General features: G+C 43.2%; 1 protein-coding gene across 5 annotated transcripts in view; it reads right to left on the reverse strand.

Annotated features, from left to right (window-relative positions):
* AFF3 (ALF transcription elongation factor 3) overlaps window positions 1-15,317 on the reverse strand; it is a 464,310-nt gene that overhangs the window by 127,178 nt on the left and 321,815 nt on the right. For all 5 annotated transcript variants that reach the window (XM_084900321.1, XM_084900320.1, XM_084900323.1 and 2 more), the window contains one exon: window positions 9,428-9,479. In XM_084900321.1, the coding sequence (XP_084756447.1) occupies window positions 9,428-9,479 (52 nt within the window). The remainder of the gene's footprint in view (window positions 1-9,427; window positions 9,480-15,317) is intronic.

Below are 15,317 nucleotides of genomic sequence, written 5' to 3' on the forward strand. Positions count from 1 at the left end.
GGCCGCATGTGGCCCGCGGGCCGTAGTTTGAAGACCCCTGACATATATCATTCATGCAGGAGTCAACTTGGCCTTATATATATATAGAATAAACTTGCTTAATTAGACCTGCTTTCTGATGTAGCTAACCTTTATCCATGCACAGAGCAAAGAGAAGCACCCCTACTTCTCTGTCAGATAATTGTCAGCAACACAGCAGTAAATATCAACATGGAGTAGGTTATTATTGTAGATCACGCAGGGAGAACAAAGGGTAAAACATTTAACTGACTCTCTTCTGTGCAGTGAGAAAACCTGAAGTCATTTTCAAGGTCTACCATTTCTTACATCTCTTCAGTTGGGTCAAGTTTCTAAACTATCTAAATCTCTGTTTTCTGGCTAATGAAAAGAAAATAGGATTCCACTGAGTCTCCTATCTACCTACTCCAGGACTTCTGTGAGGATCGAATGAGATGAGGCATGGGAAAACACTTCTCAGACATTTGGTTGCAGTGTGAAATGTTTCCACTTGCTATAAAGCAAGTCCTGTTCCTGGCTATAGAAACTGCAAGGAAGCTAGTCGTCACTAGGGAGAGGAATCCAGGCACTGCTACGTCACATCATTACCTGGTGCCCACAGCGACCCTTTCCAGGCTGGGCTGGGCTGTGGGCCACATTTTGTGCCATGAGGTCTAGGCAGCATTGGCTGTCATTTGGTGGGCTGTCTCTCTGGGGGTGGTGGCAGGGCCTGTGTCCCACTTGAGGTAAGCCAAGTATTGATTTGTGGTCACCAGGTCACAGCAGCTCCTGAATTGAGTGTCTGCCCTTGGTAGTCAGGGCACATCATAGGGACTGGTCAGAGAGCCAGGCACTTAGCATATTAGCCTTCTATATAGAGAGAGATGAAAAATGTCAGAGTCACAGTAGGTAATGTTTGTGACACTTGCTTCTGATATACACTCTTGTGGGATATGATGTAAAATGTGCTTTTGACTGTGTGGGTTATGTTCAAACAGTCTGAGATGAGTTTACACCTATATCCATAATTGAAAGCAGGGACTCAGAGTGATGTCTGCCCACTTATGTTGGTAGGCAGCATCATTCACAACAGTGGAAGGCAGAAGCAGCCCAAGTGTCCATGGGTAGATGATAAACAAAACGTACATATGCACAAGGGAATATTACTCAGCCTTACAAAGGAAATTCCTTTTCTAAGAAGGAAGGAAATTCTGACACAGGCTACAACATGGATGAACCTTGAAGACTTTTTGATAAGTGAGATAATCCAGCCACCAAAGTGCAAACACTGTACGAGTCCACTTCCAGGAGGAGCCTAGAGGCAAGTTCAGAGAGTGGGAAAGGAGGGTGGTGGCTGCGGGGGATGGGGAGAGGGGAGACGGGGAGTTGTGTGCTAAGGCAGTTATTAATTTGGCACATGAATAGGTACAGTTTCAGTTTGGAAGATGAAGAGTTTTGGGAACGGGGTGACGGTAGCAATGTGAGTGCACTCATGCTGCTGACCTGTCCCGTGGCCCCCCTACCGCGGTTTTGCATTCCACCATTTCAGTTACCAGTGATCAGCCAGGGCCCAAATGTATTAAAGGCAAAATTCCAATCGTGTGCTGTGCTGGGAAGTGTGGGGAAACCTTGCACCATCCTGCCCATCCTGCCAGGATGTGAACCATCCCTCTGTCCAGCGTCTCTGCTCTGGGGGTGCAGACGCTCCCCATCCTTTCGTCACTGAGGAGTCGTCTGCGTGATCAGATCATCTGTCATGGTGTCGCACCCTACTTTACTTAATAATGGCCCCAAAGCACAAGAGTGGTGAAGCTGACAATTTGGATATTCCAGAGAGAAGCAGTAAAGTGCTTCCTGTAAGTGGCAAGTTACGTGTGCACAGGCAAGCCATAGTGCACAGCGGGTTCGGTACCGTCTGCAGTCTCAGCATCTGCGGCTGGGCTTGGAATGGGGGGCTACTGCATACTTAAAGTGGTTCAGATGGTTCATGTTCCGTGTATTTATCACAATTAACTCACAAAACATTAAGTTACAAAGCACAAGTTTGAGAAATCCTGATCTAGACAACATCCTGAGGGGAGGTAGGGTGTGACGGAGCCCCATGCACAGAGCAGAGAAAAGCGTGACTCTCCGGGGAACGGGAGGGGCCAGGGGCCAGATGTCCCCCTCCTTCCCCCCAGACCATGGGCCTTCCAGTCTGGTGTAAGGACTTGGGAGCTAAGGTGTGCAGCCTTGTTCTGTGATGGCATAATTCCTACACATTCTTGGGCTTGCTTAGGGTTTTGATCTGAGAGTAAAGCAATATCTTCGTGTCTAGTTTCCCTCAGGTAAGACTGACAAAACCTCCTCCCCGCTCTGCCAGCTGCACCTGCACGCATGGCACCCGAGTGCTGGCCCAGGGCTTCCTGCCTCTCCGAGGCCTTCAGCCCAGTTTGCTCATCAGACGCAATGCCCCTTTTCATGCTCGGCGTCTAAGATTGCAGACACAGGACCTGGCAGAGTTTTTCTAGGCAAAGGCTGCACACTAGGCTTCTCACTTTCCTAGCAGACAGGATCCTGGCAAATCACTTAAACAGATATGGAAGGGAGCCTCTGGGGACAGAGCGCTCGTAAATAAAGGAGCAGCCGCAGTTCATCATTTTAAACTCGGGTTGCTACGGCCAAAATAAACATCAGGAAGGTTTCAAGTTCCTCTGGAAAAAAGAACATCTTTTGGTAATAGTTCTCAAAAGAATGTAGATCTCTCAACTTCCAGATCAGTTTGTGGAAGCTTATTAGTAAAAGCACATGCATAAGTAATACATTCCTTTACATGTTTAGCACATAATTGTTCCTCTGAATATTCTCCTTCTTATTTTACCTTTTATAAGACAGCTCCATAATGGGCATCTTTTTAATGAATACTGTTGTGAACTGTGAATACTGTTGACTTCCTCCAAAATTCCCAAATTGAAACTCAAACCCCCAATGTGATGGCATCAGGAGGTGACCCTGGGAGGGGGTTAGGTAATGAGGGTGGAGCCCTCGGGAACGGGGTTAATGCTCTTAGAAGAAGAGACAGGAGAGCTGACTGCCGCTCCCTCTGCTCTCTGCCACGTGTGGACACGATGAGAAGACCAACCGGGAAGCGGGCCATCGCCAGAATGGAGCTGCCGGAGCCTTGATCCTAGATTCCCAGCCTCCAGGCTGCGAGGAATCAAATTCTGTTTACAAGCTACCCAGGTTGCTGTGGTTTTCACAGTAGCCTCGACTGATGAAGACAAACTCTTTTCATTGACATGAACATATTTCACCTTTCGTCTTTGTAAACTACTCACAGAATTGCACGTGACACACCTGGAAAGGGGCTCTGGACATCATCTTGGCCCAGTCTGCTCACCATCAGACGACACCCAGGTCTTCCAGATATTTTAAAACAGATGTCAGTGGTGGAGGCGGATTCCTTAGCTGCCTCCAGGCCGTGCCTTCTTCCCTGGGAGAGGCAGTACCCGCGCCCCTGGCCTTGGCCCCATCATCAGAAGGCGTGGAGAAGTGCCCATTGAAGTTGGCATCTTCAGAATAAACTGATCATTCAGCCTTTCCTCCTCACCGCTCACTAGAAGACCTATATCAACTTTTGTTTCTATCACTCTTAACCCTTTCTAAGTTTTCCACTTTTTTTAAAAAAATAAGAGATTAAAATTCTCATAAGCTCTGTTCACTACTAACTGCCAAGGCAAGGTTGATTTCTATCTTTTATAAGTGATGAATCTGGTTATGATAGAAATAATAACTATTTACTGAATGTCTACTAGATAATGGGCACTTTCTATAGATTAATTCCAACAAATGCATTAACTTTGGAGACAAAACACTTCACAGGTCACTGATTCAGTTTGAGCTTATAATAATTTCCAAGTCTTTTACTGTACAATGTGTACCTCTGATGAAACATTTCCTCTCCGCCTCATTTTATTTATGTTTCCTCCTAGGCATTGAATACTTTGTTTAATCCCATTTGTTTATGAAGATCATTTCAAATCTTCATTTGTTCTTTAAGGTCTCAGTCACTTTGCTCCACTGAGGGTCCTCTGAAAACGTAGAAGGAGCCTCACTCAGGCCTTTTCTACAAGCCTGTGCTGTGGACCTCTGACTCGAGAGTGAATTCATTGTTGGCAGGAAAATCTGGATTGAGCAAGCATGGTGACCCCGCCAAACTGTGGCCTTCATAGTATTTTGGAAACCCCCTTTTGCTAATTATTTCTAGAGCTTTTCTGGCACAGATGACTTTCTAGCAGAATCTCCGTCTACCCTCCCTCTAAGGGTCTTACTTGGAGTGATTTCCTGGAATGATTATCATCTCTAGAAAAACTATCTAAGCACTGTGAGATGCCAGCAGAATGGGACACTGGTTAAGAGCTTGGCTTCCAGGGTTTGGATTTTGGATTTGAATTTTGCCTTTGCCACTTGAAGTTATATAAAGCAGGAACCTTAATTAGCCTATTTGCCTCTAAAATAAGTTTTTTTTTTGGTAAGAATAAAACATGTCCAATGTTAAGACTAGTACCTGGACAATGTAATGACTCAAAACATGTTAATTATTATTATTACTAGAGGCCCGGTGCACGAATTCATGCACTGGGGTGGAGGGGTGTGAGAATGTCCCTCAGCCCAGCCCGCACGCTCTCCAACCTGGGATCTCTCAAGGAATGTCCAACTGCTGACAGTTGGACATCCCCCTCACAATCCACTCGCCTGCCTGCCAGCCTGATCAACCCTAACCACTCCCCTATGAGCCTGATCAATGCCTAACTGCTCCCCTCCTGGCTCAATTGCCTCCAACTGCCTTTCCCTGTTGGCGCAGTCACCCCCAAATGCCGTTCCCTGGTTGCCCCCAACTGCCCTCCTTTGCTAGCCTGGTTACCCCTAACTGCCCTCACTTGCTGGCCTGATTGCCCACAATTGTCTTCCCCTGATGGCCATCTTGTGACCACATGGGGGTGGCCATCTTGTGCGAGGGCATGATGGTCAATTTGCATATTACTTCTTTATTATATAGGATAGGGAAGAAAAGCTGCCACATAAATATATACCCTTTCTGTAAATTTGTTTTTTATTCTTTTTTTTTTTTAAAGGGAGGTAAATTTTGTGTGTGTATGTAAGTTTTCAGCAGCTTTACCCTAAGAGTATATACCAAGGAGCATAATGGCTGGATTGTATGGCGAGAGTATGTTTAGTTTTGTAAGAAACCACCAAACTGTTTTCCAAAGTGGCCTTAACATTTTGAATTCCCTCCAGCTATGTTGAGAGTTCCTGTAGCTCCACGTCCCCACAGCATTTGGAGTTGTCTATGTTCTGGCGATTGTAATAGAGGCATATCACTGCTCTAACTGGCATTTCCCTGATAACATACGATGTGGAGCAACTTTCCATGTGATTATTCACCATCCGCAGTTCTTCCTTGGTGATGTGTCTGGGACTTTCTTTGGCCACTTTTGGGTTGTTTTCTTACTGTTGAGTTTTAAACATTCTTTGCTTTGGATGTCAGTCCTTGATCAGATGTGTCCTTGGCAAACATGTTCTGTCAGCCTTCTCATTCCTTTGACATTGTCTTGCCACTCTGGCAGTGCTGATCTTCCGACACTGCATGCCAATAATGCTTTCTCCTTGAGCTCGTGTTGTTCTCTGTGGATCGGGGAGTACTCTTAGGGGAGAAGCTGTATAAACGCGGATCTCACCCATCCAGTTTTCTTCTTTCAAGGACCAAATGCCCAACATTTTCTGTTTTCTAGAAGTTTAAAAAATATTTTGTCCCAGATTTTTTAATAGTTAATTCTCTGCAGGAGAATTAATCCTAAATAAGGTCTCCAATCATTATCATTACTGGTACATGACAGAGACTGTAACTTTTGGTGTTTTGTGTTTGTTAAGCATAAACTACAGATTTCATCTTTATGAATACTCATAGTGTCGTTGAATAATATCGCCTGCAGGGATCTTTGGGTGTTCCTCAGCTACTCTGTCCTATCAGGCAATGACTGCCTAAAACTTAACATGATGGATTTCCTGCTGATTTCATCTCCAGGGAGGAAAGATTCCTTTCTAGGAAATTAGCTCTCTGTCTGGAGGCTCCCAACTTTATACTTCAGTTTACATCCATAGGATGGTTTTAAGTGACTCCCAGGGTCATGGAGTTTCACAGACAGAAGGATATACAGGCATTACTGAAGCCACGTCTCTCTCACAGGATCACAGGTGTGAAAATGGTGTCCTTCCTCATGCCCAGTGTGTGTTGTCTGCCGTTTTCTTTGCTCTGCTTCTACCCTCTGCTCCCATGAGCTCATCATTTCTGGTCTGTTTTATTGAGATTCTCCCCCCTTGTTCTATCTCCTGGCATCTGTGCATCTGCTTCTGCCAACCTGGTGTCAGAATCATTCTGATTACTGTGACCTTTAATGTTAGGAGTTGAATGCTCCCTCCCACCCTCAACCCACCCTCCCAGCGTGCTGCATGACACCCTCCCCCCCCGCCCAATTCATACTGAAGTCCTAACCTCTCAAAATGAGACTACTGGGAGATAGGAGCTTTACAGGGATAATTAATTAAACAAGACCTTTAAGGTGGGCCCTAATCCAAGATACCAGGTATTATTATAAAAAGGGGAAACGGACACAAAGACATGCTTAGAGGGAAGGTAATGAGAAGAGACACAGGAAGGAGGTGTCCACCTGCAGAACTTGTCAATAGGCCTGGACACGTCCTTCTCTCAGAGGAAACCAATCTTGGACGTCCAGCCTCCAGAACCACAGGATTATACACTTTTGTTGCTTAAGGCCCTCAAAGTACAAAGTCTGTTGTACTTTGTGCCTTAGCAGCCCCAGCAAAATAATACACTTACCACTTAACAAATAGTCTGACCCAGTTTTTCTACTGGATTCTGACTCATGGCTTTACTTTGTCTCCTAAGATCCACGGACTCCTCAGTATGGTTAATGGGCAAAAAAGCAAAATATCCAAAAATGTGGGACCTATTATTTTTTTCTTAAATTGAATGGCTTTTCTGAGCCTTCTAGACCAAGCATGTCAAACTCAAAGGCTAACATGGGCCAAATAAACAAGGGGTAAGTTTATGTGGGTCACTAAAAAACAAAAGCTTCAATTTTCAATATAAATTTTGATAGAGACATGCTGAATAAAAAGGGCTGAAATAAATGAGTCATCGTTAACATAAAATAATAGGACATTTTAATAAAAATTAATATTTTTCTTGAACATTAACTTACCAGACACTGAATAACTTCACAAATAAATAATCATAACACAAATGAATCTATTTTTTTTGTTTTCCAAAAGTGAAATATTTCCTGTTGCGCACACCAAACAAGTTAGTTCAAGACTAATGATGTGGCCATCGGCTACTGAAATATTTGCTGCCAGTATTAGTGGAGAGAAATGGTGTACCTGAGTGCAAGGTACGTAAGGGAAATGAATGCAACATGATTATAGTAATCAGTCATTAGCAAATGTTGTAGTTCATTATTAATAATTATGTATAAATAACAGGATACTGTAAAACATTAAGTTATGAAATTTTTATTTAACATACCATTATATCGTGGGCTGCATGTGGCCTGTGGGCTGAGAGTTTGACATGCTTGTTCTAGACAAAGTAAGGATATTGTCCCTGCCACCTAAATAAAGCTCGGACAAGTACCGACAGGGACTGTACCATGCTGAGCCTTCGATCACACACACGCTGCTCCTCTGGCCTAATTCCTACAGAACTCCGGGGGGCGAGCTCCTCCAGGGCTCACGGTCAGAGTCCTCCCTTTTACCAGGATCCTGCAACCCCCGCTTAGTTCTGCTACTCCTAGTTCACGAGGTGGTGAGGCGGATGGCTGAGCACCTCTTTGCTTGAGGAGAGAGGAATGTGGGGTGATGCTCCCAGCGTTCCTGTTCTCAGATCGCCAGAAATAACAGAATTTAACAGGACAGCCCAGACAACCAATTCCCTTAGAGAATAGAATTTTTTAGAAATGCATAAAAGAAGAAGAACTTCCACAGTACATCAAACTGCATTAACAAAACTGGTGTCTACTGAATGAGATTTAACATTTTGTAAAATTAAATGTAGGATGTTAGCAGTTTTCCAATATATTTTGTTTCTTAAATGATTTTTTAAAAACAAGAAATTAAAAAAGTTGTCTCTGTAATAATTACCACTTTTATAAAATTATTTATAAAAAATGCTACTTACTCCCAAATCGCTTACATTCTAGTTGTGTAAATTCATATCCAGTTTCAAATGTTATTAAAAAGAACCAAATTTTTTAACGATTCTGCCCTTCTCAGTTCTCTAGAATGCCTCCAGATGGCATTAAAACCCTTCCCCCATTATATTTTGCAGCATAAAAATTTTAAAGTTAGTGATATTTTAACCACTTAAAACTAATCAATTTATTATATCATCAGAAATCATAGCAATGGAGCTGTTTAGAACTTTTAGTGTAGCATCATAAGGAAGACCACATATAATCACATCCTTTATGAAATATATAGCCATCCTATGCTTAAGGGAAGCTGAAGGATTTTTATAGACTGAGAAACAGATCTTAGACAAACTGAGACACTCAATAAATTATATCACAAACTGTGATTTCTACTGAGAAGCATTTTAAACGCTTAGTAATAAGAGTGCTGGCCCACATAAAGACGAATTCACAAACCATACAGGAATAAGAAAGCTGAGTTACCCCCTCAGAGTTCTAATAAAGATTTTCAAAGGGCAAATGTGATTCCTAGAATAATTTGTTAGCTTCTGAATTATTTCATTTAAACTTCGGTATATAAATTTGGTATCAAATTAATCATTAAAACTTTTGGGTTCCTTGAGCATCAAGAGGAAAAAGCAACATGCAAAGTAAGGAACAGGCGCTTTCTAAGGGCCTTTTCTTATCTTAAAAAAATGCTTTTGTTCATTCAACAACATCAGCAAACTCATGAGATTCCAGAGGCATCTGGCCTTATATTTTTCACAAAGTTCCGAGGGGAGGGTGCAGGCAGCAGGCGTTTTGAATGATATCAGTGCCTCACAGGTGTGCGGGACAATGCCTCCCGAAGGTGAGCCAAGTTTTACGTTATTTACCACAGTGACGATGGAAGTCTCAAACACATTCTAAAAGGCTGCCAGCTCCTCTGCACCAGTATGTGCCCTCCCATCTCCTTATACTTGGACTTTCCGAAGAGGAGCACTTGTGTTTTCGATATTATTCTTTTTGTATTAAAGCACGAGAAAGACCTCCAAATGCGTGTGCACTCGGAGCATTTAAAAAGCCATCATCAGGAGAAGGAGAACTGGCCCTCCTCCCGTTATTATTATTACAGCTACGCGACACTTGAACTGTTTCGTATGAAAGAACCGCCATCACGAACAGAAAGAGGAAAGACTTACGATGTATTCGAGGTGCCATTGTCTGGACTCTCGGGCTCAGCATCACCTTTCTCTTAAAAAGGAAGCAGAAAAAAAACCAACATGTGAGTATCACAGTCTTCAACATTTAAGAGAGATTACATACATTTGAATGTTCCTATTTCCTATAACCATTTTCAAAAATGTGCAGCAGGAGGCTTTTCAAACACCTTTTTATGTCTGAGAACCAGATTTGCAGAGAATTTCTTCTCTGTAATACCACTGCCTGGGCACGGATCTGTGAGCAGGCACTAAGGAGCTGTTTGTAAACAACCAGAGGCTCAGAGTGGAAACCTCGCCAGGAGATGAGTATCTTATAGCCGAAACCTGTTTCCTTCCACGCCACTTTACAGAACATTTAAGGAAATAAACCCCATTAGCATCCTACATGAAGGCATGCTGAACTTCGATCCCTTTGGCTAACATGAGCCGAACCAGGTCTGGCTGTGCCAGAACTCGGAGGAGAATTTCACTGAGGTTGTATCCTAGGTTACCAGGTCCCCAAGAATTACCCCCCACCAAAAGCCCTGGCTTAGGTTTTGCCCCCACCCTCCCCAGTTAATACAGAATAAAATGTAAACCAGAAATCCCTCCTGACAGGTTAGGTAAAAAAGAAAAGTTTCACTGTGGTCATCTAGGATTTAATTAAGAGAGACTGGAACCAGTTCACTTTTTGTAGTTTTAAAGGGCAAATTCCTCTTGCAAAGATACTGTAACTCTTAGATCCTTGAATACTGGGAGTTTGAATTACGTGCCCTCATGCTGTAAGGTGCTCCCTTTTGGGGATGAAGGAGCAAGGGTCTTGATTGCCAATGTGGGTTGGCTGTGTTACGATGGTTGTGCTGTCCTAATCTACACTAATAAAAGAGTAACATGCCAATTGACCATATCTTCGTGACAGCCACCAGCCAATCAGGAGTGAGTATGCAAATTTACCCAACAAAGATATTGGGTTAATTTGCATATGCAGGCGCTGAGCAGCTGGGGGCGGGGCAGGATGCTTGCATCATTGCCATGGCGACGATGCAGGTGTTCTGCACCACCCCAGCAGCCCTGGGCCTCTGGGCAGCGTGGGAAGGCAGAAAGGCGGCTCCGGCCAGAGCGAGGGCAGTGCCAGCAGCCAGGGGAAGGAAGGCTCATGCTTGCACAAATCTTCGTGCAATGGGCCTCTAATAGTTTAATAAACCCCAGGCAAGGCTGTGGGACCTAGGAAATGGGCCTGATGGTGGCAGCTGCTTTGCTTTGTCATCTGAGTCTGCAGAATCCCTGGTGTGCTCTTTGAGGGCCCAGGCCTACGTATGTGCAGGCCCCTTTTGTCAGGACGGTCTCCCTAAACTGCATGATGATGACATTCGGAAGATATTGTCCAAACTGAATCTCAAAGCAAACTTGATCATTTCTTCTTTCTCTTTTTAGGAATCAAAGCTGTGAGAGAAAGACCAGCAGATGTGGTTCACATGTCTATCTTAGATATAACAGAGGTAACTGGGCACAGGTACAGCTACGAGGGACAGCCATTCATCAGAAAGCCAATCATTGATTTCACTGCCTGGGTAACAAACGCTGGTTAATGGGCCTCCCCACATAGGAAACCACGCTGAAGTGCAAGTAGAGGCAGCGAATCAATGAAGTAGCTCTGGAGTTCGTACTGTCACGTCCGTCCTCCAGGCCACGCCTGTGGTGCACTCAGACACGTGAGGCCTCATCAACCGGTTTGAGAACTGGAAAACAGCCTTTAGTCCTTTCCAGAGTCATTCTTCCACGCAGTGGCGACAATTCCTGCCAGAACCCTAAATAGTTATACCTGCGCTAGTGAGACAAAGCTACATGGAGGTTTCCGTCCCCATATTGATGCCCCGCTCTTTACCTGGAGGAATTTGTTGCTTTCCCCAGCCTGGCACTGCCCTTAGCCACACTGAATACAATCACAACAGAGTGAAACAGCCAGGCAGCAGCCAGAAATAGCAAACATTTCCAAACAACTTATGTCAAGAAAACAGGAAACAAAGACTCTCAATGGAGACACTGTTTGGATGTTTGAGTAAATGTTTTTCCTTGGCCAACAATTCTGCCAAAGAACCTGCAAATGGAGAGGACACAGGCCTCTGCCTGTGGGGCCTGGGCTGGGAGTCGGGCTGGACCAGCGCTGGGGCGACAGGGACAAGAGAGGGGGTTCTGGCCGGCAGCGAGGACCCCAGGGGCCAAGGAGAGATTTAGGAACAGCCTGGGAGGGAGTGCTCGCAGCACCGCCAGTGCCAACGAGGAATGGGCTTCCGGGGAAGAGGAGGTGCAGGAGGGAGAAAGGGATCCAAATTATTTTGGTCCTCCAGAAAGAACGAAACAGATTCTCCCAACAACTTGCAATTGTAGGTGATGCAATTATCTGAAGTTTCCTTGAAATGTTTAAGTGCGTACGTCATTAAGGGCCATCCCTTCTTCCTCATGACCCAGGGGAGAATGACGCACGACAGATAGATGTTTCCGTGCAGCGACCGAAGAGGATGGGGCCATCCTGGCTCTGTCACCTTTTCATGACGGATGCCCCGCGGGCTTCTCTGGGAGGGACCTGCACGGGTCATTAAGGAGATGGACAGGAGAGGTTGGCCTGGGCGCAGGGTGGTCATTTAGCACATGGAAATACAATTACAGAGAGGAAGAGGGGGAAAGTGAGCCACTGCAAGAGCACACACACACAGACACAGACACACACACACACACACACACACACACACACACAGACACATGTACACACAAGTAAATCATAAGTAGGAACATATGTACAGTACATATATGTGTACTTTCACCCTGACGCTTCGCAGGGTCTCCCTGCGCCTCGCACAGTCCCTGACACACTGCACACTCAGCGTCTGTCTTCTGTCTGAGAACAGACCCCCACACTACAGGGGAGAGAGGGTAGGTACACTCACCATGGAGTTGAATGTACAATTTCAATACTAAACAATTTGATGACTCCAATCGGTCACAAAAGAAAAAATACCGAATTTGTGCCCTTCAGACGCTTAGGGTGACTGCATGGCTGGAGTCTCCATCACCCCGCCAGGAGAGGGACTAAGGATGTCTGAACAGGGAGAAATACAGGTTGTGCCAGGCTGGATTCTGCTGCACAGGTGAGGTTTGATGTACTACATCTCTTCTTTATAATAAAAGGAACCCATGCACATGGCAAAACAACTGACCAGCAGGGAAAACGTGACTCCGTTGCTTGCTTCTGGTTTTCGTCCTGTGAGCCCTTCACCCGTTCAAGACATTTAATCATCCATTTCTTGATTAATCAACTTCTGACAGTATCTTTCCTCTTAAACTAGGCACAATGAGGAAATTCCCCCACTCATTCCTCCCACCTGACCTCCCTTCACCACTTACACAGCTAAACCTTCCATCTACAAGCCGAGACTTAAAATATTTATATTCTGTTCAGTGATTATTAATGAGGCATCCTTCTGCATCTTAACTTAATTAATAACTTAATTTTTAGAATGTCCTATAGGCCAATTAGAAAAATTATAAACCAATAACAGAAGTTTAAATACTGCAACAATATAAACATTAGTCAGTGAAGAAGGGGGACTGGGCCTGTGGGGAAGGGAAGGCCACTGAGCCTGAGTGAAGGCTGCGCTCCTGGCATTGAGGTCCCGGGGAGTCTCATTCTTAACTCCATCAGGCCGCAGCTTAATCCGTAAGCCGAGACATGATACGGATTAAGCTGTGGGCCCTGGGCTTTCACACGCCCAGCCTTACCAGGGAATGCTGAATTGGTTCCAAGTTAACTTACGGTCAAACATTAAAGAATGTTTCTTTTCATTTAATAATATAAAGTGAAATTTCAGTGTAGTATCTGCATTTCTCTGAGTACCAATGTGGAAGAAATATTTTGTGCTTGCTCTTCTGTGACATTCTTTCTCATTTCTCAAAAAAAAAAAAAAAAATTTAGTAACTTTTTTAGCTCATAGAAGCACTTCATTGTCTTGATCCAAGTCTTCTGTCACTGTCTCTCTCTCTCTCTCTCCCTCTCCCTCTCTCTCTCTCTCTCTCTCTCTCTCTCTCTCTCTCTCTCTCTCTCTCCTATTCTCTAGTAACTTTTCCCAGTGTGAGTCTTTTACTTTTTTTCTGGTATCTGTGCATGATAAGTTCTCAATTTTAATTTACTCGAATATATCAATATTTTCCTATATTTAATAATTTGTTGTTTTTATTTAAGAAGTACATCAAAATATGTTTTATATTGTCTTTGGAAAGTGTATAACTAAACTGATCACATTTAGATCTTCTACAAATACCAGGAGTTGTTTTTTTTTATATGACATAAGGTAATTTCATTTTTCTGGTAACCAATTAAAAAGCTCATTCTTTCTCCATTGATTACATTATAAGCTCTCTGATGAATCTAATTTTTGTATATATGTGGGCCTGTTTCTATGACCCATATTCTCTTTCATTGTCAATTTGTCTATTACTGTCTGTGATACTTAGCTTAAAACATTTATATATTTTTAATACGGCAAGGCAAGGCTCCAACTCCACCTTGTTGTTCTCTGGGAGTGTCTGAGCTATTTTTGGGCCTTTGTTCTATCAGAGAAATTTGAGAATCACCTTGTCAATTTCCAGATACACAAAAGAGAAGTTGTAATTGCACTGTCTCCTATCACTGTTGAGAAAGAAGTCACCTGGAAGTTGAATTGTTGCTTCTCTGACGAATTAAAGGGCAGTTTAAGAATTGTTTCCTTATCTACGTGGTTTGCAGATGAACTATAATGTGTCTAGTGTGGCCTTTATTTTTACTGCTTAATATGCATGAGGTTTTTAGAATTTGTGGGTTAGTGAATTCAATTCTAATTTTTTCAGCCATTATCTTCCTTAATATTTCCTCTGTTCCCTCATCTCCTTCTGAAATCCTACTTAAATATATGCCAGACTTTCTTACTTTATCTCGCACATTTCCTTTTTTCTAAATATATTTTCATTGATTTTAGAGAAAGAGGAAGAGAGACGGAGAGAGAGAGATATCAATCGGTATACATCCCATCCAGGGATCGAACCCACAAACTGGGCATGTGCCCTTACCAGGAATCGAGCCGGTGACCTTGTAGTGTGGTGCACAGGACAATACTCAACCAACGGAGTCACACCAGCCAGGGAATATCCCACACATTTCTTAATTTCCATTTTTCTCTAGGCGGCACACTAGATAATTTCTTAAATTCAATTTCCCAATACATTAATGTTTTTAGCTGTATCTAATCTGCTGTTCAACCTGAATGAGAAAATTTTTATTTGTTATCATTTTTTCATTTCTAGAGGTCTGATTTGTACTTCTTAAAATCTTCTTATTCTTAACCACATTCTCAAACATCCCATTCTGGAAATTGAAGCAAGCACTCTTATTTTAGATTTGGGTTGGGTAATCCCAATATCTGAAGACCTTATGGGTCTAATTCTCTGCATCTGCTGTCCTCCTAACTCTTGTTCATGGTCTCCTGCTCCACGGTATATAGTGCTTGTGATATGGAGTAACTCATTTCCCTCGGAATTATAGTTCTATTATTACTTATTCTTCTCCACTTTGTTTTCTTTTTCTGGTATTCCTATTAGCTGGATGTTGACCTTGCCACCCCAATTAATCTTCCATGTATCTGAACTTCCTTTCAAATTTTCCATCTGTCTTTTGTTTTATGTTCAAAAAAAGATGTTTTCAACCTTATATTACAAATCCTAGACTTCCACTATTACAAATCATTTCTATTAAATTTTGTGAACCATATTTTTAATTCTCAAGTGCTCATTTGTTCTGTAACTGCTTCTTTTTCATACCAATCTATTCTCTCCTTTTATTTAATACAGTAATTTCAAATGT

Source organism: Pipistrellus hanaki (genome assembly GCF_964339955.1).
Source record: "Pipistrellus hanaki genome assembly, chromosome: 12".
NCBI classification, from domain to species: Eukaryota; Metazoa; Chordata; class Mammalia; order Chiroptera; family Vespertilionidae; genus Pipistrellus; species Pipistrellus hanaki.